The 17296-nt window shown below is 41.7% G+C and overlaps 1 protein-coding gene across 1 annotated transcript; it reads right to left on the reverse strand.

The window, feature by feature from the left end:
* Nucleotides 1-2635: 2635 nt before the first annotated feature.
* On the reverse strand, nt 2636-16093 carry RRAGC (Ras related GTP binding C). Its single transcript, XM_068917280.1, has 7 exons — nt 15805-16093; nt 10244-10447; nt 9267-9466; nt 8286-8400; nt 6615-6757; nt 4520-4668; nt 2636-3452 (listed from the first exon to the last, which is right to left on the reverse strand). The coding sequence occupies exons 1-7, from the start codon at nt 16069-16071 to the stop codon at nt 3301-3303; spliced, it is 1230 nt and encodes a 409-aa protein (XP_068773381.1). The 5' UTR covers nt 16072-16093; the 3' UTR covers nt 2636-3300.
* Between the last annotated feature and the right edge of the window lie 1203 nt (nt 16094-17296).

Below are 17296 nucleotides of genomic sequence, written 5' to 3' on the forward strand. Positions count from 1 at the left end.
TCGGCAACTTAGCGCCCATCCCTCCGCGCCAGGCCAGGCACCGCCCCGCGGCCGGCGGCGCGCGCATCGCCTCAGGCAAGGAGGGCCGCAAGGCACGCCCCAAGGCACGCCCCAGCCGCACGCGCCACCACACCTCGTGCCGCGCACCCGACGCCCACTGCGCCTGCGCCGCCGCGGGGAACGACGGGAGCAGGCGGGAAAGCGCCGACTACGCGCCCTCGGCGCGGACGAGGCGTCTGTCGCCACCGCTAACGGCGCCGGGGCGAGGAGCCTCAGCGGGACTGCTCCTTTTAGCCCGACGCTTGCGGCTTCGAACCCCTTCGATGCGGTAGGTAACTGAGCCGCACGCATGGCGTGGTTGTCGGGAGGGCGGAGGGCAGGGGACGGGACGGGATGGGGCGGGGCGGGAGATGGCTCATTCTGCCAGCTCTGGGAGGTACCTAGCGAAGGGAGCGTGGGCTGGCCACCTCCCTCCCCCTCCCATTCTCTGTCCCTTTTTTCCTCAGAAATGCAAGCTTCTTGCTGTTTGTGGCTGTAATCGTCTAAGTTAAAAGGAAGAGAGAGAGGAAAAAAAAAAAAAACACAAGGAAAGTTGAAGCACATCCTTGACCTCCTTCTTCAGGACTTCAATCCCTTATTCGGAGAGATGCCCCATTGCCCTCCCTTACCTCCAACAGGATTTCTCACTGCAGCCGGTAAGCCAAGGAAGGGGAGATAGGTCCCTGCACAAGGGGGGAAAAAAGAAAGCATAATTCCTCTATCCTTTCTTCTCCCTTCCTAGCAGCATAAAGATTTCAATGCAATCTGAAAACAGCCTTGCTGAAGCAGCAGCAAGTAATACCCTCCCTGAACAGCAACAGCTGACTTAACTTCTTTTCTGACAGATTAATACAAATTTAAGATTAGATTTAGTAAGTTAAAGTAGTATCTTTCTCCTTACAAGAGCGAAATTTAACTTTCAGAGTTAATAATGTTCAGATTTTTTTTTTTTGGCTGGTAATAGTAGAAAAGAGTTCTGTTCTGAGAAGCTACTGTTTACCGTTAGTGACTACAAGCATAAGGCAATGGCAACAAAAATATTATGAAAAACAGAAGGCAGAACTTCAGCATGCAACCTAGTGCTCAGAATTCAAGACAAGAGAACAAGTCACTTTATCGTTCATAATCTGTAAAAATGTAAAATCATCTTCTGAAAACTGAGTATTTAATACAGAATCAGCTTTAAATCAAGAGGAAAGCTAAGTTTGATCGAACTGTTTAAAGCCCCATGCAGAAACCATGTAGTTAAATTCTTTCTAAAAATCAGTGAACAGACATTTTCTAATTTGTTTAACCATAAAGCTGATTTTGGTGACTTCTATTGAATTCTTTCGCCCTCCAACAGAAACAACAGTGCTACAATTTTATTTACTCGTTTAAATTTTATTAGCACAGAATCATTTAGAGACCGAAGATAGAAAGAGGGGAACATACACATGAACTCAGAACATGGAAAACTCACCACACAAACGGGAATGACTTGTTACTTCCTGTTATCTTGCCAATTCCTTCTCCTCTCACCATGAGGTAACTGAACACTGATACAGCTTGCAAGCCACTAAACCCGATCTTGCAAGCCAGCAGCGCTTCCATAAAAAACTGCACTTCCATTACCAAAAAAAAGGGGCCAATGCTAGATGTAAAAATACAGCTGCTGTTAGAGACCTGAACTACAGTACTTGAATTCCCAAGGCTCCTACTGACATGAGTAACTTTTGGAGCAGATCCTTTATGTATCGAGTATCACACAACATCTTTAAAACAAAGCAAAAGTACACTTGCGTAGTATGTGCCCCCACCCTAATGTAAATGCATGGCTATTCATTTTTACATAGTTCAATAAAAATCCATTCTATAAACATAGAAGTGATCCTGGATATAACTGACTACAGAAGTACATCAGTTGCAGCTATCACTTACAGATCTTCTTACAGAAGTGTTTTACAGTGGTACTCATATAGTCAGTTGGTCCAGTGGCTTCTCAACAGCCATACATACATAGGGATAGGTAAAAAGAGGGAACATCAGTATGGGACAGTAGCTGAGCTTACTGCTCGACAAGACTGATGTACAATGTGACATCTGCAGTTATATTACCAATAAATTAGATGAAAACAATTCAGATATACTTCCCATAGTATGACAGTCAGCATTCACAAGATCACAGAATGTGCTATTCTATTCAGATTGCATGGTGGCAAGCAAGAAGCTGTTTGCCACAGTATGGATTCAATGTACTCTGAATTATCAGTATTAGTAGGCTGCAGCACTCTGATATTTAATTGCTATGCAAAGGTAACACCTTCAAACATTTTCCTAGGAATCGTCTTGATTATCAGTCAGAGGGTAAAGAGAGATCTTCTATCACAGGTTAGTAATTTGGTCATTTCTTCATTCAGAAATAGCTGAAAGTGGTTGATTTAATCCAACAGATGGCAGATATCTCAGTTTAGTTAGCCATACAATTTTTTGTGACTAGAATTAATCATGCGGATTTAAGAAGTCCATGCTCTTTTTTGCCAAAAGAGCAGGTAGGCCATGTCTAGTTTTACTCCTTCCCTACTAACGAAAGGGACGCACAAAGAAGTGTTGTCTGAAAGCACAGATTTCTTAAAATGAAGCTTCAGCTCAGTCCTCCAAGCAAACATGGAATCATCAGAACAGAGCTCTACCTTGCATCCACTTAACAAATACAGACTTTACTAGAATACTCTGAGCAAACTGGGGAGAGCAAAAAGAATTGTATGGAATGATTTGTGAGACCAGCCTCACAAAACCAAAAAGCATGAGTTTCACAAGCCTAAGTATTGACATCACCAATTTTCTTGCATGAGAAAAGAGTACACTCAAGAAAAAAAAAATATTCTACAGAGGGCAAAAAAAAAAAAAAAGAAGTTGAGCAAGTGACTATTCAATGTTTCACATTAAACTCAACTCAATCATTTGTAATCTTTGACCAGGCAGTCTTTCCTTCAGTCACGGCCAGACTGTTAAAATAGGACTCCGAACTGCAAAAACACCGTACTTGGAATAAAGCTCGTTTCAAATCAACATTTCTAACTCCACTGGCCTCGAAGCGTTTTTACAGTAGTTTCAGTTGTCCAACACGAGTTGCAAGCTGCTGTTCCAAAGTTAGTGTTGCTCTTCTCCTGTGAAACTTACTCCAGGCTTTCAGGCTGCTCTTCTCTTGTTCCACAAAAACATAACTTTGGATTGGATTGAAGAGCTGACAAAAGTCTGTCCCACGTCTTTAATTTTCCTCTAGACTGCATTCCTAGGTGTGCCATTGTGAGTCACTGCTTTCATATTTGAGGTGCCTGCTTGATGGTTGCTGGTTCTGAGGGAGGCAACACCTACTTCAAAGACCTCATGAATAGCTTTGCGGAAACAATGAAAATTGTAGTCTATCAGACCTGTCAAGGAGGAGGGGAAAGGGACAGGAAAAAGTGGGCTCAGCTTGGCATGTTTATACAATCAACAGAGCTTAAAAGTTAACAAAACGTTTCATTTAATAAATAGCTGGTTCACTACTTACTTCAGTATGAACCAGGATTCAGAAGATTTAAGAGAGTCAAGTTTTACTGATGCCAATATTTACTTGGACCCTCTCACTATTTAGAAACAAGGTTCTCATTTGAAACACAAGGTATGTATATACACACATATGTTAAACAGCAGATGGGGAGACAACACAAGACTCCACCCCCAAAACAGTTTTACACATATGAAGCAGTTAAATATGATACGGCAGCATGACTGTCACTTGAACGCAATTGCGCACTTTTTTTGGTTGTGACACTGGCATATATCCTAACTGGCAAGAAAAACCATGAGATCAAATACAGCAAAGCTACTGAGAGAACACGCTTACTTTTCCTCTTTTGAACAGTCTGTGAATGCCGAGGCAAGCACTATCCCCATTTAAGTCATATACTTAGAAATTAGGGCCTATGCTTTCATTTCTACCCTGTAACATTCGCAAGACCAACCATCCCTTTTAACTACTCTAGGTCCAAGCAACTATATAGCTGGTTAAACCTGGAATGCATTCAACACCGTTGCAAGTACCTACCATATGCTGCACTAGCTTACTCAGTTGATTTCTTCCATCATATGTTAAAAAGATTACTTTAGTGTGACACAAGCAATAAGAGTCATAGTCACAATATGAAAGCTGTCTAGCAGAACAAAATAAGCATTACCCCATTCAGTTGATTCTACTGTAGCAGGTGCTAGTGACACAGGCCAGGTTAGCGGCACAAGTCATGTTATAGCAGGAGGACAGTGATTAAAGCAATGATTCACATGAATAAAAATAAAACCTCTTTTTACCTGTCTCCCTAGGAAGGGATAACCCCTTCCCAAAAAAAATTAAACAAATTTAGTCATACAACACTAAGGTGACTTATAAAATCATATTCAATGTTTATAGCTGATAAAACATATTGCATAAAAGCCATTCAATCAGGGAAGTCCTTACCTTTGCGCTCAAAACTCTCTTCTCTAAGAATGCAGACTAACGCCAGAAACTTTGTTACTTCCTTTAAGTACAGGACAGTTGTGTTATTGAGCTTGATAATTGCCATTGACTCTTTATCATAAGCACTTCCAGTGCCATCTTCCTTTAACCTAAGGAAAAAAAAGAGTTAGAGCACCCCCAAGCTGTCATTTAGTAAAGCATGCATAAGTAACTTGGAGACAAATATTTAATACCTGTTAAATGCAGTAGAGAAACAGCAGGAAGAATATTACTGATACTGAACGGGGAACAAGTGAAAAACCTGTGGTGCAGGTCTCATTATTATAAGTATGACCATTATCACCTCTTAAGTCTCTCAGTATTAAATGAAAGCTAGACCTCGACAGAGGAAAAAACCTTTGCTAGAATAAAATATCTTATCTGAACATAATTAAGAGCAAGCTCTCAGCATACACTCTTTTGATATCAAACTAAAAGCTGCGGCTATTTAGCCAATACTGTTTCCAGCTTACCACTGATCGTTCTTAATGGATATAGCAAAGTACATTAGTTATGAAGTTTACCTTCAAACCAAAAATTCACTGCAACGCACTGTCTCGTTATATTTGCAGTACCACAGTACGATATCAAATGGTTGGTTTGAAGATTCTAACAGAGGAATTTTATGCAATTTTAATAAAGTGACATCTCAGTGAAGTTAGTTTCCGTAAACTAATCCAAAGGCTTCCTTAGTCCACATCCTTTTACTTTATGAAGATACTGATAATTGAGATCACAGTGGAGATGGCAGTCCCAGTATCATCTCTGGCCCGTTTGGTCACTTGAAACTTTGACTAATAGAGCTAGTCTTATACGAGAAGTGCTAGCGTTGCATAGGAAAAAGGGACAAAAAAAATACAATAAATATTGCTTTGTCCTCCTCCCCCCCCCCATAAGCCTTCTGTCTAATATAATGCTTGTTGCTAAGTTTTAGAGAGAGTTTGAAACCTAAGCATGCCCTTTACAAAAAATAAACTTCCCTGTATCTAATACCTAACAGCATGACAGAGAAGCGAGTAGAAAAGAGATTAATCAGTTGGGTATCATAGGAACACAAAGGAAGAGCAGTGGCAGGGACAAAACAAGCCCCCTGAAAGGATTCAAAGTTGCCGTTCCAGAGACAAGGGTTAGCCAATACATTCCTGCTTTTAGAATGTTTACACTTCGGGCCATACAATGACTACTTGCAGCTAAAAGGACAACAAAAGGACAAACTTTACAGCTAGTATGGGGGGTGGGGGTGGGGTGTCTGTTTTCCTGTTAAGTTAAAGCAGCCTGTGTTTACAGGTAAAGATTAGGATACTGCTTCATATCTGCAAATTATTAATGTTGGTTAAATAACTTTTGAAGCAACAGATGCATTGCAGAGCTACTCCTAGGCACCCACTCCTCTAAAACACAGGACAAAACAAAAAATTACTCAACCCTGGGTTGACCATCCAGGAGAAGGCCATTAAACACTAAAAAATTTGTTAGAAGCACTGTATTTTTCAGGCTATGAGCACAGTTCTAAAATTAAGTTACCACTTCTCCAGAGCCACTTCAAAAACCATACTGAAGTATAATTCAGCCATAAAATGCAAGAAACAAGCACTACGGGCATTCCTCAGAGGGAGGAAGAGAAAGTTAACAAAAACTGAGTTGATCTGGGAAAAGCTACTCCGTCCAGTTAGCAGGAAGTAACAGAGCAATGGGGTTGCCAGTTATACTAATGAGCTATGGTTACCAATTGTTTTAGGTACTAACACACTTACATCTACCATGCCAAATGTGACACAGCAGTATTCACATTTTACATTAAATACTTGACTTTTAGAAATGTCAGATGGCTTTCCAAGGACATGAGTGGATGGAGAAGAAGGAAACAAACTGATCATGAACGCTTGATCCAGCTACCTAATCAGTTGGCTTTTTTCTAATTACTTGCAGAAAGAATGTGCTTTACAGACCAATTGATAGCATCTTGTTGGATGATGAAGCCAACATCACTTGCATAGTTTGCAACCTATTCTACAAGTTTTAAGGACTTTTTTTCCTAAGAGTATTCATCACTTACCCATATATACAGGAAACATCTATCACTACATCAATCATGTCACAGCACAACTCATATGACTGCATGTCCACAGGGGAACTGTCTGTTGCGATGTAGATTTTGCTGACTACATCGAAGAGAAAAGCTTTTTCAATGCCTGAATTCTTCAGAAAGAGAAAGAATTTGGATGAATTTTTAAGATAATGTATTTTTTATCTTCAGTAGAAGTCATACACTTTCACATTCTTAAAGCAGGTAATGGTTTAAACATAACCAACTTAGAGGCTTAAAAGAGCATCAAGATTTAAAGTGTATAGTTTATAGATACAGTGCCCTGGTTGCTGTAGAACATACCAACATCACATTCTATTTGACAAAACAGACCTTGGGATTAGTTAGAATTCTTTTTAGGTTATAGGCTACCAGATCATAATTAAGGTTACATTTAGCTATACATCCAGAACCCAAATTCAGAAGTTTTCACCTTCTGTGATTCTATTAACACCAAAAGAGGTACACAGTCACATTTACCTGATGGAGCAAACTCAGAGATGAGTTACTTTATAGTAGTAAAATATAAGTGTCAACACAAACTCGTAGTATCTTGGCAGTTTAGTTTCTATATGAGGCAGCTGTTGCGTAGCTTGAGATGCAGAGCAAAAAAAGTCAGCTTCTAAACTTATGACTCCAGGAGGAGTATCATATTATTTGTGAATAAGGAAGAGCACCAAACCATTTGTATTATCCCATTTGTAACTGAGCACTTTGACACAGTGCATGCGCTCATACTAATTTCAGAAGCCCTCTACTGTTAAGTGAGTGAGTTATCACATACAAGCTATGGATTTCTGGCAAAGCTTAGTTTCTGTTTATATCCTAGGAGCATTTATTTTCACTTCTTCCTAGCCAGTCAGCGTACCCAAGGTAATGTCTTGAAGACATGCCACTGATCCTTTTGGCATCAAAGTCGCGCTTGGTTCTCTAATGCTCTTGCTGCTCAGTACCATAAACATGCCCGTTTTCTACTGGGCTAGGTTATTAGAGTCCTCTACCAACATAGGAAACAAGCATTACAGTAGCATAGGGCGATGCTTCTGACCCACACATCAATCCCAACTACCTTTTTCTGTGCTGTCCTTGTGCCTGCAACAACTTCATAAACATAGCTTAGACGAACGACAGGCTACTTCAGCCTTGTCCCTGGCTTCATATTTTATTTGATTTAAAGCATAAAGCAGCAAAATTGTATGTCACAAATAACCTCCTCAAGCACTATAGGAACAAGGGCAAACAGCTCACAAGCCACATCAAATCAACACTATGGTTTAAGGCCAAATTTATGTTACGAAAAAAAATCTCTTGCCAGCACAGCTACATTACATAATTAAGTGCCTTAACAGATTAATTAGTATGCTGTGCTGGCAGAAACCTGCTGTGTCAACAGTTATAACTAGTCAAACGATGCTTTGTCAGTATTTTGAGAAACCTGGAAAAAGCAGCATCAGTACAATTTAGCTCTGATAAAGACCTTCAAATACAGACAACGTTGCCAGCAGAGTACACTGATATCAGAATACCACCTGAATCTCCCAAACACAGATGTACCCAATGTTCCTTAGCAGAAGGATTTGCCCTACTGTTCCAAAGGTTTCACTCAGAATTCTGTTAGATTAGAGTTAGCTTAACACTTACTGATATAAAGATATTTAGTAGATTTTCCAGTGTTGGCAGTTGTGGAATTAGCTTCTGTACCACTTTACTGAAGGCTTCAAATATTGAATGGTCATAGATACTGGTCAAATAAAAGCTGAGATGAGTGGGGAGGGGAAAGAAAAAAAAAAAGAATAAAAGATTCAAAAATATATCAGAATTGAAATAAAGTGTCAAAGCTATTTTTTCTAGTATTCAGAGCCTGATGTTTTAACCAGGATCCATTATCACAAATGTATTTTGCTGTTGCTACATCAAGAACCTCTTTGCTGAATAACTATGAAACAGATTCTCCCCTCGCCATGAGATGGGAGAAGAGACAGAGAAAGTTAAGCACATTTTCACAACAGACTTTTCATACAGAATGCTTAATGCAAAAGACTTAAATGCTTAACTAGATTTCTTAAAATCCTGTTCTGGTCTCTCCACTTTTTCACACAGCACTGAGATGCTGGCAATACTTTAAGGCTCTATGAGATTCAAGACAACAGTAAAAACAAAGAGGTACCTTGTTTTAAACTTATCAGCACAAGATTTCATAAGCAATGAGCCGAATATCAAGTAAGAGACTAAGCTTTTAAAAACAATCACACTGTGAAGTCAGCGCTAGCCAGTACTAGAAGGCAGAGGCAGCTTCCCTCTCTCTTCCCTGTCTCTCTAGGTCGTATGTACAAATTTGGCCTGTTAGGCTGCAATAAAGCAATACAAGAAGGACCTTGAGCTATCAATGAGTTTATGAATAAATCTGTTAATTAGAATATGATGCGCTACCTCGGCTTATTTTAGTCAGCTAAACAGCTGAGTCTCGGCCAAACGTTCTATGATGTATTTTATAGTAAGAGTCTGCGCATTCTTAAGAAACTAACAAGACCTTATTCCGAACCACTATTATAATTAAGAGCCATTAGGCTGGTATACATATCAGCAACAGTAAGATCACATATGCCAGAATGTCTCACTCACCTAAGGTGAAGTTTTTCAAGCCCAGCATCTGTAAGGTCATCATTGGCCCTCTGATGAATATCCCTCTGAGTTTCTATTTTATGGTCATCTGATAAACCATCAACTTTATGAATAAAAACTTCAAAGTTCATTTCTGGATTGACCTTGTAGGCTTTAGAAACTGTGGTGTGGAGTTTTGTTAAAGCTTCCATGTAGTCATCCTGTAAATCAGTTTTGGCAGGAATTAATAAAATGGGTTTAGCTCCAATAACCATTCCATTCTGCACAAGAATAAAATAATTCAGTACTAGAACTTCACTTTTCTTTTGTAACTAAACGGAAGCAAGGGAGAAAAGAATACTTTGGAGAATCAGAAATCCAAGCAGCAAGTTTTAGGTTCTGTTCTGTAAATTAAGTTTCATTAGCAACATAAGGCTCAGCTGTACAAAACTAGGCCCTATGGCTTCGCAGCGCAAGATGAATTTCCACAGGGTATTAAAGAAGCTTTCCTTATAGGCAAGTTATACTTCAGCTCCAGCAGAATTCAGCAGTGATCATCAAGACAGTCCCAATAACCAGGTACCCTCCAACAGAGTTCCCTCCTAAGTTCATTAGAAGCTGCCAGATACCTAATGATACCAGTTCCATGAGACTGAGGTCAGAAGTGTGCTGTTATTAAAAGAATTCTGTAGTAGGCACTAGAAGAGGGAGGGGATTATTCAGACTATCTAGCCCAGCAGGTTCTCACTACTCGGTGGAAAGGGACAAGTTCAGAGTACTTGGCCCTTTCCACTCTCCCGATTGGGAGTGTGTGTTGCACCTGCTCAATTCACAAAACTAAATCACATGCCCAAAGTTAGGTTGCCAAAGCACACTTTCATACATAAGAGATGTTTTAAGAACTTATCTAAAAATATAAATTATCAGTGTCCTGATCATTCCTCACACACACACAAAGCCACAAGAAAACTTTGCTGTTCTTAGTGATTTGTATTTACCTGGGCATCAATAACATATATTAGAGCACCTGTTCCTCTGAAGATCATCTCATAATCAAATGTTGGATCAAAAAAGTCCATCTGTCCAGGAAAATCCCATATTTGGAAATTCACAAATGAACTGTTGGAAATATCATCTTTGTAGATCTTGTTGGTACTTTCCAAGAACAGAGTCTCATTGGGAGACATTTTGTGGAATACCACCTGTTAAAAGAACACTAATTATATTCTTGTCTTTGTCTTAACAGAAGAGATTGATAAAAGCTCTGTGACTTGAATCTTACAAGAAGGTTTGTCCATTCTAATGTGTACAGCTTTATCCTACAGCTACCTATTCTTTTCATGTTGGTGAAGAGACAGCTTATTGCAGCAGCTAAGGAAATAACATACTGTTGACAAGAACTAGGCAACTGAATTCAGTTAAACATTTTTAGAAGTCTAAATAATGCTACCTCCTAAAGACAAAGACAACCCACTTACTGTTTTTTTCCTTGTAAATCTAACATAGTATTTTCAAATTTTGCTATAATAGCCAATTACCATCAGGTATAAATCTGCTATGTTCAGCAACTGCGAGCTTTAAGAACAGTTCCTTTCCATTCCTAGAAACTGCTTTAAGAAATTGCTTTTTAGAATTGCTTTTAGTCTGGTACTGAGTGTTATGGCACAACATAATCAGACTGCTCCTGAAATACAGTAAAGTGTACAAAAATAATAGATTTCAGTTTTAGACATATGAATAACTAGGCAGTTTGCCATCTGTTGCCAAATGAATTATCTCTGTTGATGCTCTCCCTTCAGGTGTCCTAAATGGAAGAGTAAAGTGTCCATGCTAGTCCAATAGTTAAGCTGCAGTGACGATAAATGTACTAATTCTTAGTACTCAGAAACCTCAGCTGGGATTTTAGCCCTTTCCTGAACAAAGGCCAGTATGTATTCCCATAACAGAACAGCCTGTAATTAAAGCAATCTTCTTAAAGAGCAAATACTATACTAAAGAGACACATATTACAGAAGTCACTCTAACTGGGGAGGCGGTTTAATGCTAAGACAGGAAAAAACAAGATGCTGTTTATGAAGCACTTGGTTCCTTTTTTTTTTTTTTTAAATATACGTTTCACACAATTCTAGAAGTCAGCCATTAAAGAGATTGAGTGCAGCAATTTGTGAAACGCTATACTACAAGACAAGACAAGACAAAACAAACCCCTCAGCATAGTTAATGGATTGTTCAGCGAGCTACAAGGTAATACATCAAACTAGATTTTTACGAACAAGGGGAAAGAAATTCACCTCCTCGAGGCGAACACGTGAGGAACCCAAGATCTGAGCAAGGCTTAAGATAGCAAGACAGTTGTATGGAAAAATTCGAACAGTTCTCAGATGGGTACCATCTGTATGACAAGGGCTAGAAATTCCCCAGGGTTTAAAGAACAGTTTTAAAGGATTCTGGAAGTCAATATTCTTTCTTTGGAACTTGCAGGGAGCAGGATAGAAGTAGTGAATCAAGTTTAAAGCAGATGAGTCCCTGAGAAGCAACGTCACGATCCCCCTTTCTCCTCCCTCCCAAAGTGTTTCTTCAGAGGAATATTCCCCAGCTGGTTTTACATTAAATAGGGGAAACGGCACAGTTTTGACTGAATTCCATTTTTATCACCTAATATCTATCCTTGGTCTTACTAGCTTATGCAACTTTGATAAAGCAAAAAAAGGCTGTGGAAGAATCTGACTGGAAGCACGCAGCTAATACTGAAACCCCGCAGTTTACAGTAGGCAGATGCAGACAGAGCAGACAAGGCTAGAAAAACTCTTCAGAATCTGTAGAGCTTCTTAGCTACAGCTTTACCATTCCCAAGTGCTCATTTTACATCTTTGTCATTCAGTTATCTCACCAATTCCCTGGCAAGTCTTCCTGCTTTTATCATACTTTAAGAAATTTTCACTTTCAGCTTGAGCACCCTTTGCAATATACCCTTTCAAATTTATTTATTTATTTTTTTAAACACTTGTGAATTTCCTGTTCACATTTGACCTGCTGTTATCAGCAAGATTTTTAGGGCTTTTTATTTGTTTCTTGAGTGTCAAACTTTTCTCCTTTTTTCTCTCTCTCTCTCTTTTTTTTTTTTTTAAATCAATAATTGTCTCAATTTTTATGTAGTTACCCTCCCTGGGAACCACCATGTGAATCAGGTGACTGGCACGTTCACTCCCCCAGCAATATTAACCTTTGAATGCACTCCCCAAGCAAGCACCTGTTTTTACAAACCAGAGCTCAGCCATAGTCAGAACACCAGCTGAAATGTTGACTGGATTCATGCAAAATTTTCCAGACCTCCAGAGAAATAATAATCCTGTACTTCAAGGGAGAGCTACGATTTCCACAACATCCACACTACAAAGGCACACGATCAAACAGCCTTGCCATTGCGAGGCACTTTATCAGGTGCATTATAACAACACCTATAAATTTCAAGAAGAATAGGTAACACAGGAATTGCAAGTCGCTGAGAACTAAGTAACAAATCTAGGGTAGTTTCTCTTTTTTGGCACTTTGTCTGCAAACATAAATAACTGGCTTATAGTTGATAAAGCTATATCCTTTTCCTCAGAAGGGAGGCAACAACCAGAGCCAGAGCTTTTCCAGGAATTTTCACAGCGCAAGAAACCTGTAGGGAAGAATCCTTCTCCGAGAGTTGTCTCAAACGACCACAAAGTATACCTCAATTAAATCCCGTACAACTGAAGTGGGCAGTTTGCCCATCATAACCAGCCAGCCTCTCCACTGCAGCACAGGATCACTCTGCACATAAAAATAGGCACCTTTACCTATAAGTCCAAACGCAGAATGGGTTTTCAAACTCCCTTTTTTTTCCAGGTATTGTAAAACCCTTTTTCTTGAGGTAATATAAGACTATTTCTATTGCCCTGACGTCCATTACAGAATTTGCTCAGGCAGAAGAGAGGAGGTCCCTGGAAAGAGAGAAAAGGTACAGTATTGCAGCAAGATTCTTTTGAGAATCTACTAATTGGAAGCGAACGTCTGCTTCACAGGTTTCAACGAAAGCAACATCCAAAGGATTCCCTAACAGCAGTAAGGTGTACAATGGTTCTGTCATTCTTATGCTTTCTAGAATCCTTGTTTCAATTTAGGGGATTTCTCAGGCTGTCATAATCAACCAGACGGTCTCAGAAATTTCAGCTGTTCTCCATCCACCCCCCCCACCCCCCCACCATAGGAGGGGTTGCAGGGGCAGAGAATAAGGCATTGCAGGAGGGCAGGAATGGAAGCAGGTGGAGACCACGGAAGGAAAACATGCAGTTATTAGAGAAATTCAATAGGTAAGGAGCACTACATTATATCTTGCTGTAAGATTCCCTGGAGCATTAGAGCCTGCTACAGAACAGATGTTAGATAATTGCCCAGTTCTGACTATCTCCCTTCTCCCTCAATTTGTGAAGTCTTTTTTAACACCTTTAAAGAAAAACAGGTTTGAGTGAAAGGTATACAGCAGCTCCAAGCAAGCTGCAGCTTTAGGTTTTTCCACACATACCCTCCTCCCCCAAAAACAAACAAGGAAAAGAGTATACTGATGATAATTCTTATGAAGGCAGAGCAGCAACTTTAGTGACTGAGTTAAGACAAAAATCAAAATCAGGTACTCCATCCTAACTATCTCCAGGTTCCTGTTACATAAGTACATTAAGTCCAGTTACATAAAAACACATTTTATGAACTGAAGGAACAGTCACATTCCCAAAATCATCTCCTAACCTCACTTTGCTTCTGAATATTCAGCCTCGAAAATCCACTTGACCACAGCAGAGCAAGAAGTCCTTCCCCAGGGCCATCCATCAGTTTGTCTGTTGTAAAACGCTTCCTGATAATACTGCACCCAGTAGACGACTGGAATGGGATAGCGATTAACTGCTTTCTCACAAGTTTCTGGATTCCCCTAAAGCAAATACTCTTTCTGATACAGTGATTATTGCTCATTCCTCTAGTCTCTGACAAGGTGAACAACAACTAGCCAGCCCCCAGACAGAAAGGTCAGGTCTGGTATTGACTGTTTTTGGACCTGACAGATCTAAAAGCTGGGAGGCTGTTGAGGAAGAGAAACTTCTTGATACTGCAGAGAAGAATCTCACATTATTCCCATAGTAGTTCACTCAGGCACCAGCCAAAAGAACTCCTGGGGAACAAAAATCCCAAGCTTCTAAATCCCAAGCTAGATCTGCAACTGTACAGCAACTGAATCCCACATCTTACTGTATACTCAGTGTCACACTGTTCCCTTCCTATACACCTACTCTAACTGGTACTCAGATAACTGATGCTACCAGCCTCAGTCGTTAGAAGAAAAAATTAAATAAGAACTATGTCTATAAAATGACTTGTAAAGTCCAAGAATCTAGCTGAAATTTGGAGATACTACTTCCTCCTAGCTTCACCTCTTTCGGGTTCACGTTTTCAACTGTGGACAAAGTAAGTTCTCTAATGAGAGTTAGCGAACAAGTGTCACGTTCACGTGGCCAGAGGCTTACAGGAACAGTTTCAATGCAATCACTGCATCTGCACATACAGTGGGGGCATTAGGCCTGAATAGCGCAGGGATAACTAGAGAGACGAAAAGGCAACAACAGCCTGTTGTATATCAAATTAGCACGATGAAAGAGTTCTCTGATGGACACAGTACATTTTGCAAACTTTGTCCACAGAAAGGGATACAACTACAGCAAAAGATAAAGGTCATCATCACACTATAGCTCAGAAGCCACTGGTATAGCAGTCCGTGGATTAGTAAGTAGTCTGCACAGGATGGCCAAAAGCAGCAGATTCCTACCTGCTACATTACAATATCCACAAAAGGCTTCTCTGTGTAACACCTTTAAGGAAAGCTCTGAAGGATTCTGTGCTTCCATTAGAAGCGGGTTCAAGGCCCATTAAGTCAAGAGCTCGTGAACCACTGCATTTCACTAACAACTCCTTCCCACAAACATCACAAGAGAACTTCATAATAGGGACTGTACGTAAAAAGAGTTAATCAGGGAAACAAAGGTCATTCTTAGCGCTACACTTTGCCCGAACTATATTGCACCTGAGCACATCCAGTTTTGTCTTATTTTTATTAAGAAAAACTGTTTGGGCTAGAGTACTGAGGTAAACCAGAGCCTGCCTTTTGGCTGACACAAAAGCAGGAGTCTCTTTCGAAGGACTAAAAGGCAAAACTGTAGCGCAAAACACCATCTTTCCCTCAACAGCTCAATTCTTTTCACCGGAAGTGCACCATGTTTTCATATGCGTAAGAAAACACCTGATGATAAATTTCACACCAGCATCTTTGCTTTTTATTTTTCAAGTGTCAAGATGGAGGGCTGCAGAGGCTACGACCTACGCTACGCAGCCTCATCCCCACGCAGACGATCCGAGGCACTGCTGGGGGCAGACGCCCTTCGCTCTAGCTCCGCCACGTACCCCCGCGTGGAAAAGGAGAAGTTGCTAACAGAGCAACGTAAGACCGAAAGCGCTCGCCGCCGGAGAGGCGGGGGCGGCCGCCCCTCACCTTCTGGATGGAGGACTTCCCGCTGCGCCGCAGCCCCATGAGCAGGATCCGGGGCTTGGAGTCCGCCCCGCCCGCGCCGCCGCCGGGCCCGCCCGCGCCGCCGCCGGGCCCGCCGGGCCCCGGGCCTCCCTCCAGCTCCGCCTCCTCCTCCTCCTCCCCGTAGCCGAAGTCTTTCGGGAACGAGTCCGCGGCCCCGAAGCTGCCCCCCACCAGGGCCGGCTCCTCCGCCGCGCCCGCCGCGCCCGCCGCCCCGAACTGCAGCGCCATGTCCGCCGAGCCTGCCGCCCTCCAGCCGCCAGCCCCTCCCCGCTCGCCCAACCCAACCCGACTCCAGGCAGCCCTCTCCGGATTGGCGAGCACCGAGGTCGGCCGCGCTGATTGGCCCAGGGAGGCAGCAAGGTAGGGTGTCGCCGGTCAGACGACCCGAACCACCTGACGGCGCTGCCGCACGTGAGCCGGCGGGGCGGGGCGGGGCGGGGCGGGGCGGGGGCTGGCGCTGCGCAGGGAGGCCGGCGGCGGCGGCGGGGCGAGAGGCGGCTGAGGCGCTTCCTACAGCGAGGGAGTGCCCCTTTTTAAACACACCTGATGTGCGCATATAAAGCGAGGTTCTTCGCGTTGAATTCGCCTTAGTTCTCTAGTGGCATCGTTTGCGCAGATAGGCGCCTCTAATGAAGTTTTAGCACATATTTGCTCTTCAATACCATCGAGAGTTAAGGCTCCGTAGCCTTACATTGGGGTTGTAACGAAGCCAGTTCCACGGGGGAAAGGGGCAGAGTAGGTGAGACAGCAGGATCAGAACCCATCCGTTGTCCCATGGAAGGGTGGATAGCAATGAAAGGGATAAGGCGGCAAGCCGAGGCTTCCTTCTGGACCCGTGACTACCTCTGTTAAGCACCTTACCTGCCTGCTGCTGCTCAGAGCAGGTCTTTCTTAAGAAGTCTTCTCAACTTTTGTCTCCCCTCAGAGGGCCAGTGTTTGTATCACTCGATCAGCTGTACAATGCTTTTTCTACAAATTTGCTTTTTCTGCAAATTCATGCTAGGTACATGTCCTCACATATAAGGGAGCCTTAGCTCTTTTATCATCTCTCCTTTTTTTTTTTTTTTTTTTTTTTTTAAATTTAACACAGGATTCCTCCTTCCTTTTGTTTTCTTCTGGTCTCTTTGGGCCAAGAAGAGAGAATATTGAGGTAAGCACTTCTAAACAAGCATTCTACTCATTAGCCCTTGATTTCAGTTTCCACACTGACCTTAGCAAAAATGCTGCTGCATCCTACCACACCTGTAGACCAGGTGCAATACTCACCCTAGAAATGAGGTTGCACTGGTAGCAAGTGGATCCAATACATAAAACAGCTATAGCACTTTTCGCCCCTCCTTTATTTTTCCAGCTATCAACTGCTTTTTAGAATACCTAGTTTTAGGAAAGGAGAAAAATGCTGTTCTCAGAGATGCATCTCTCTTGTGAAGGATAACTTTGCATTTGAGAAGAG

The sequence above is a fragment of the Struthio camelus genome, chromosome 23, assembly GCF_040807025.1.
Source record: "Struthio camelus isolate bStrCam1 chromosome 23, bStrCam1.hap1, whole genome shotgun sequence".
NCBI lineage: Eukaryota > Metazoa > Chordata > Aves > Struthioniformes > Struthionidae > Struthio > Struthio camelus.

What these genes read in the sequence shown, in the direction of transcription:
- RRAGC (XM_068917280.1), bottom strand. Translation starts at nt 16,071, where the DNA reads ATGGCGCTGCAGTTCGGGGCGGCGGGCGCGGCGGGCGCGGCGGAGGAG. An exon ending in TACTAAATATCTTTATATCA is followed by an intron (nt 6,758 to 8,285) that starts GTAAGTGTTAAG and finishes CTCTTTCTGAAG; the next exon opens with AATTCAGGCATTGAAAAAGC. An exon ending in AGAGAGTTTTGAGCGCAAAG is followed by an intron (nt 3,453 to 4,519) that starts GTAAGGACTTCC and finishes CCTCCTTGACAG; the next exon opens with GTCTGATAGACTACAATTTT.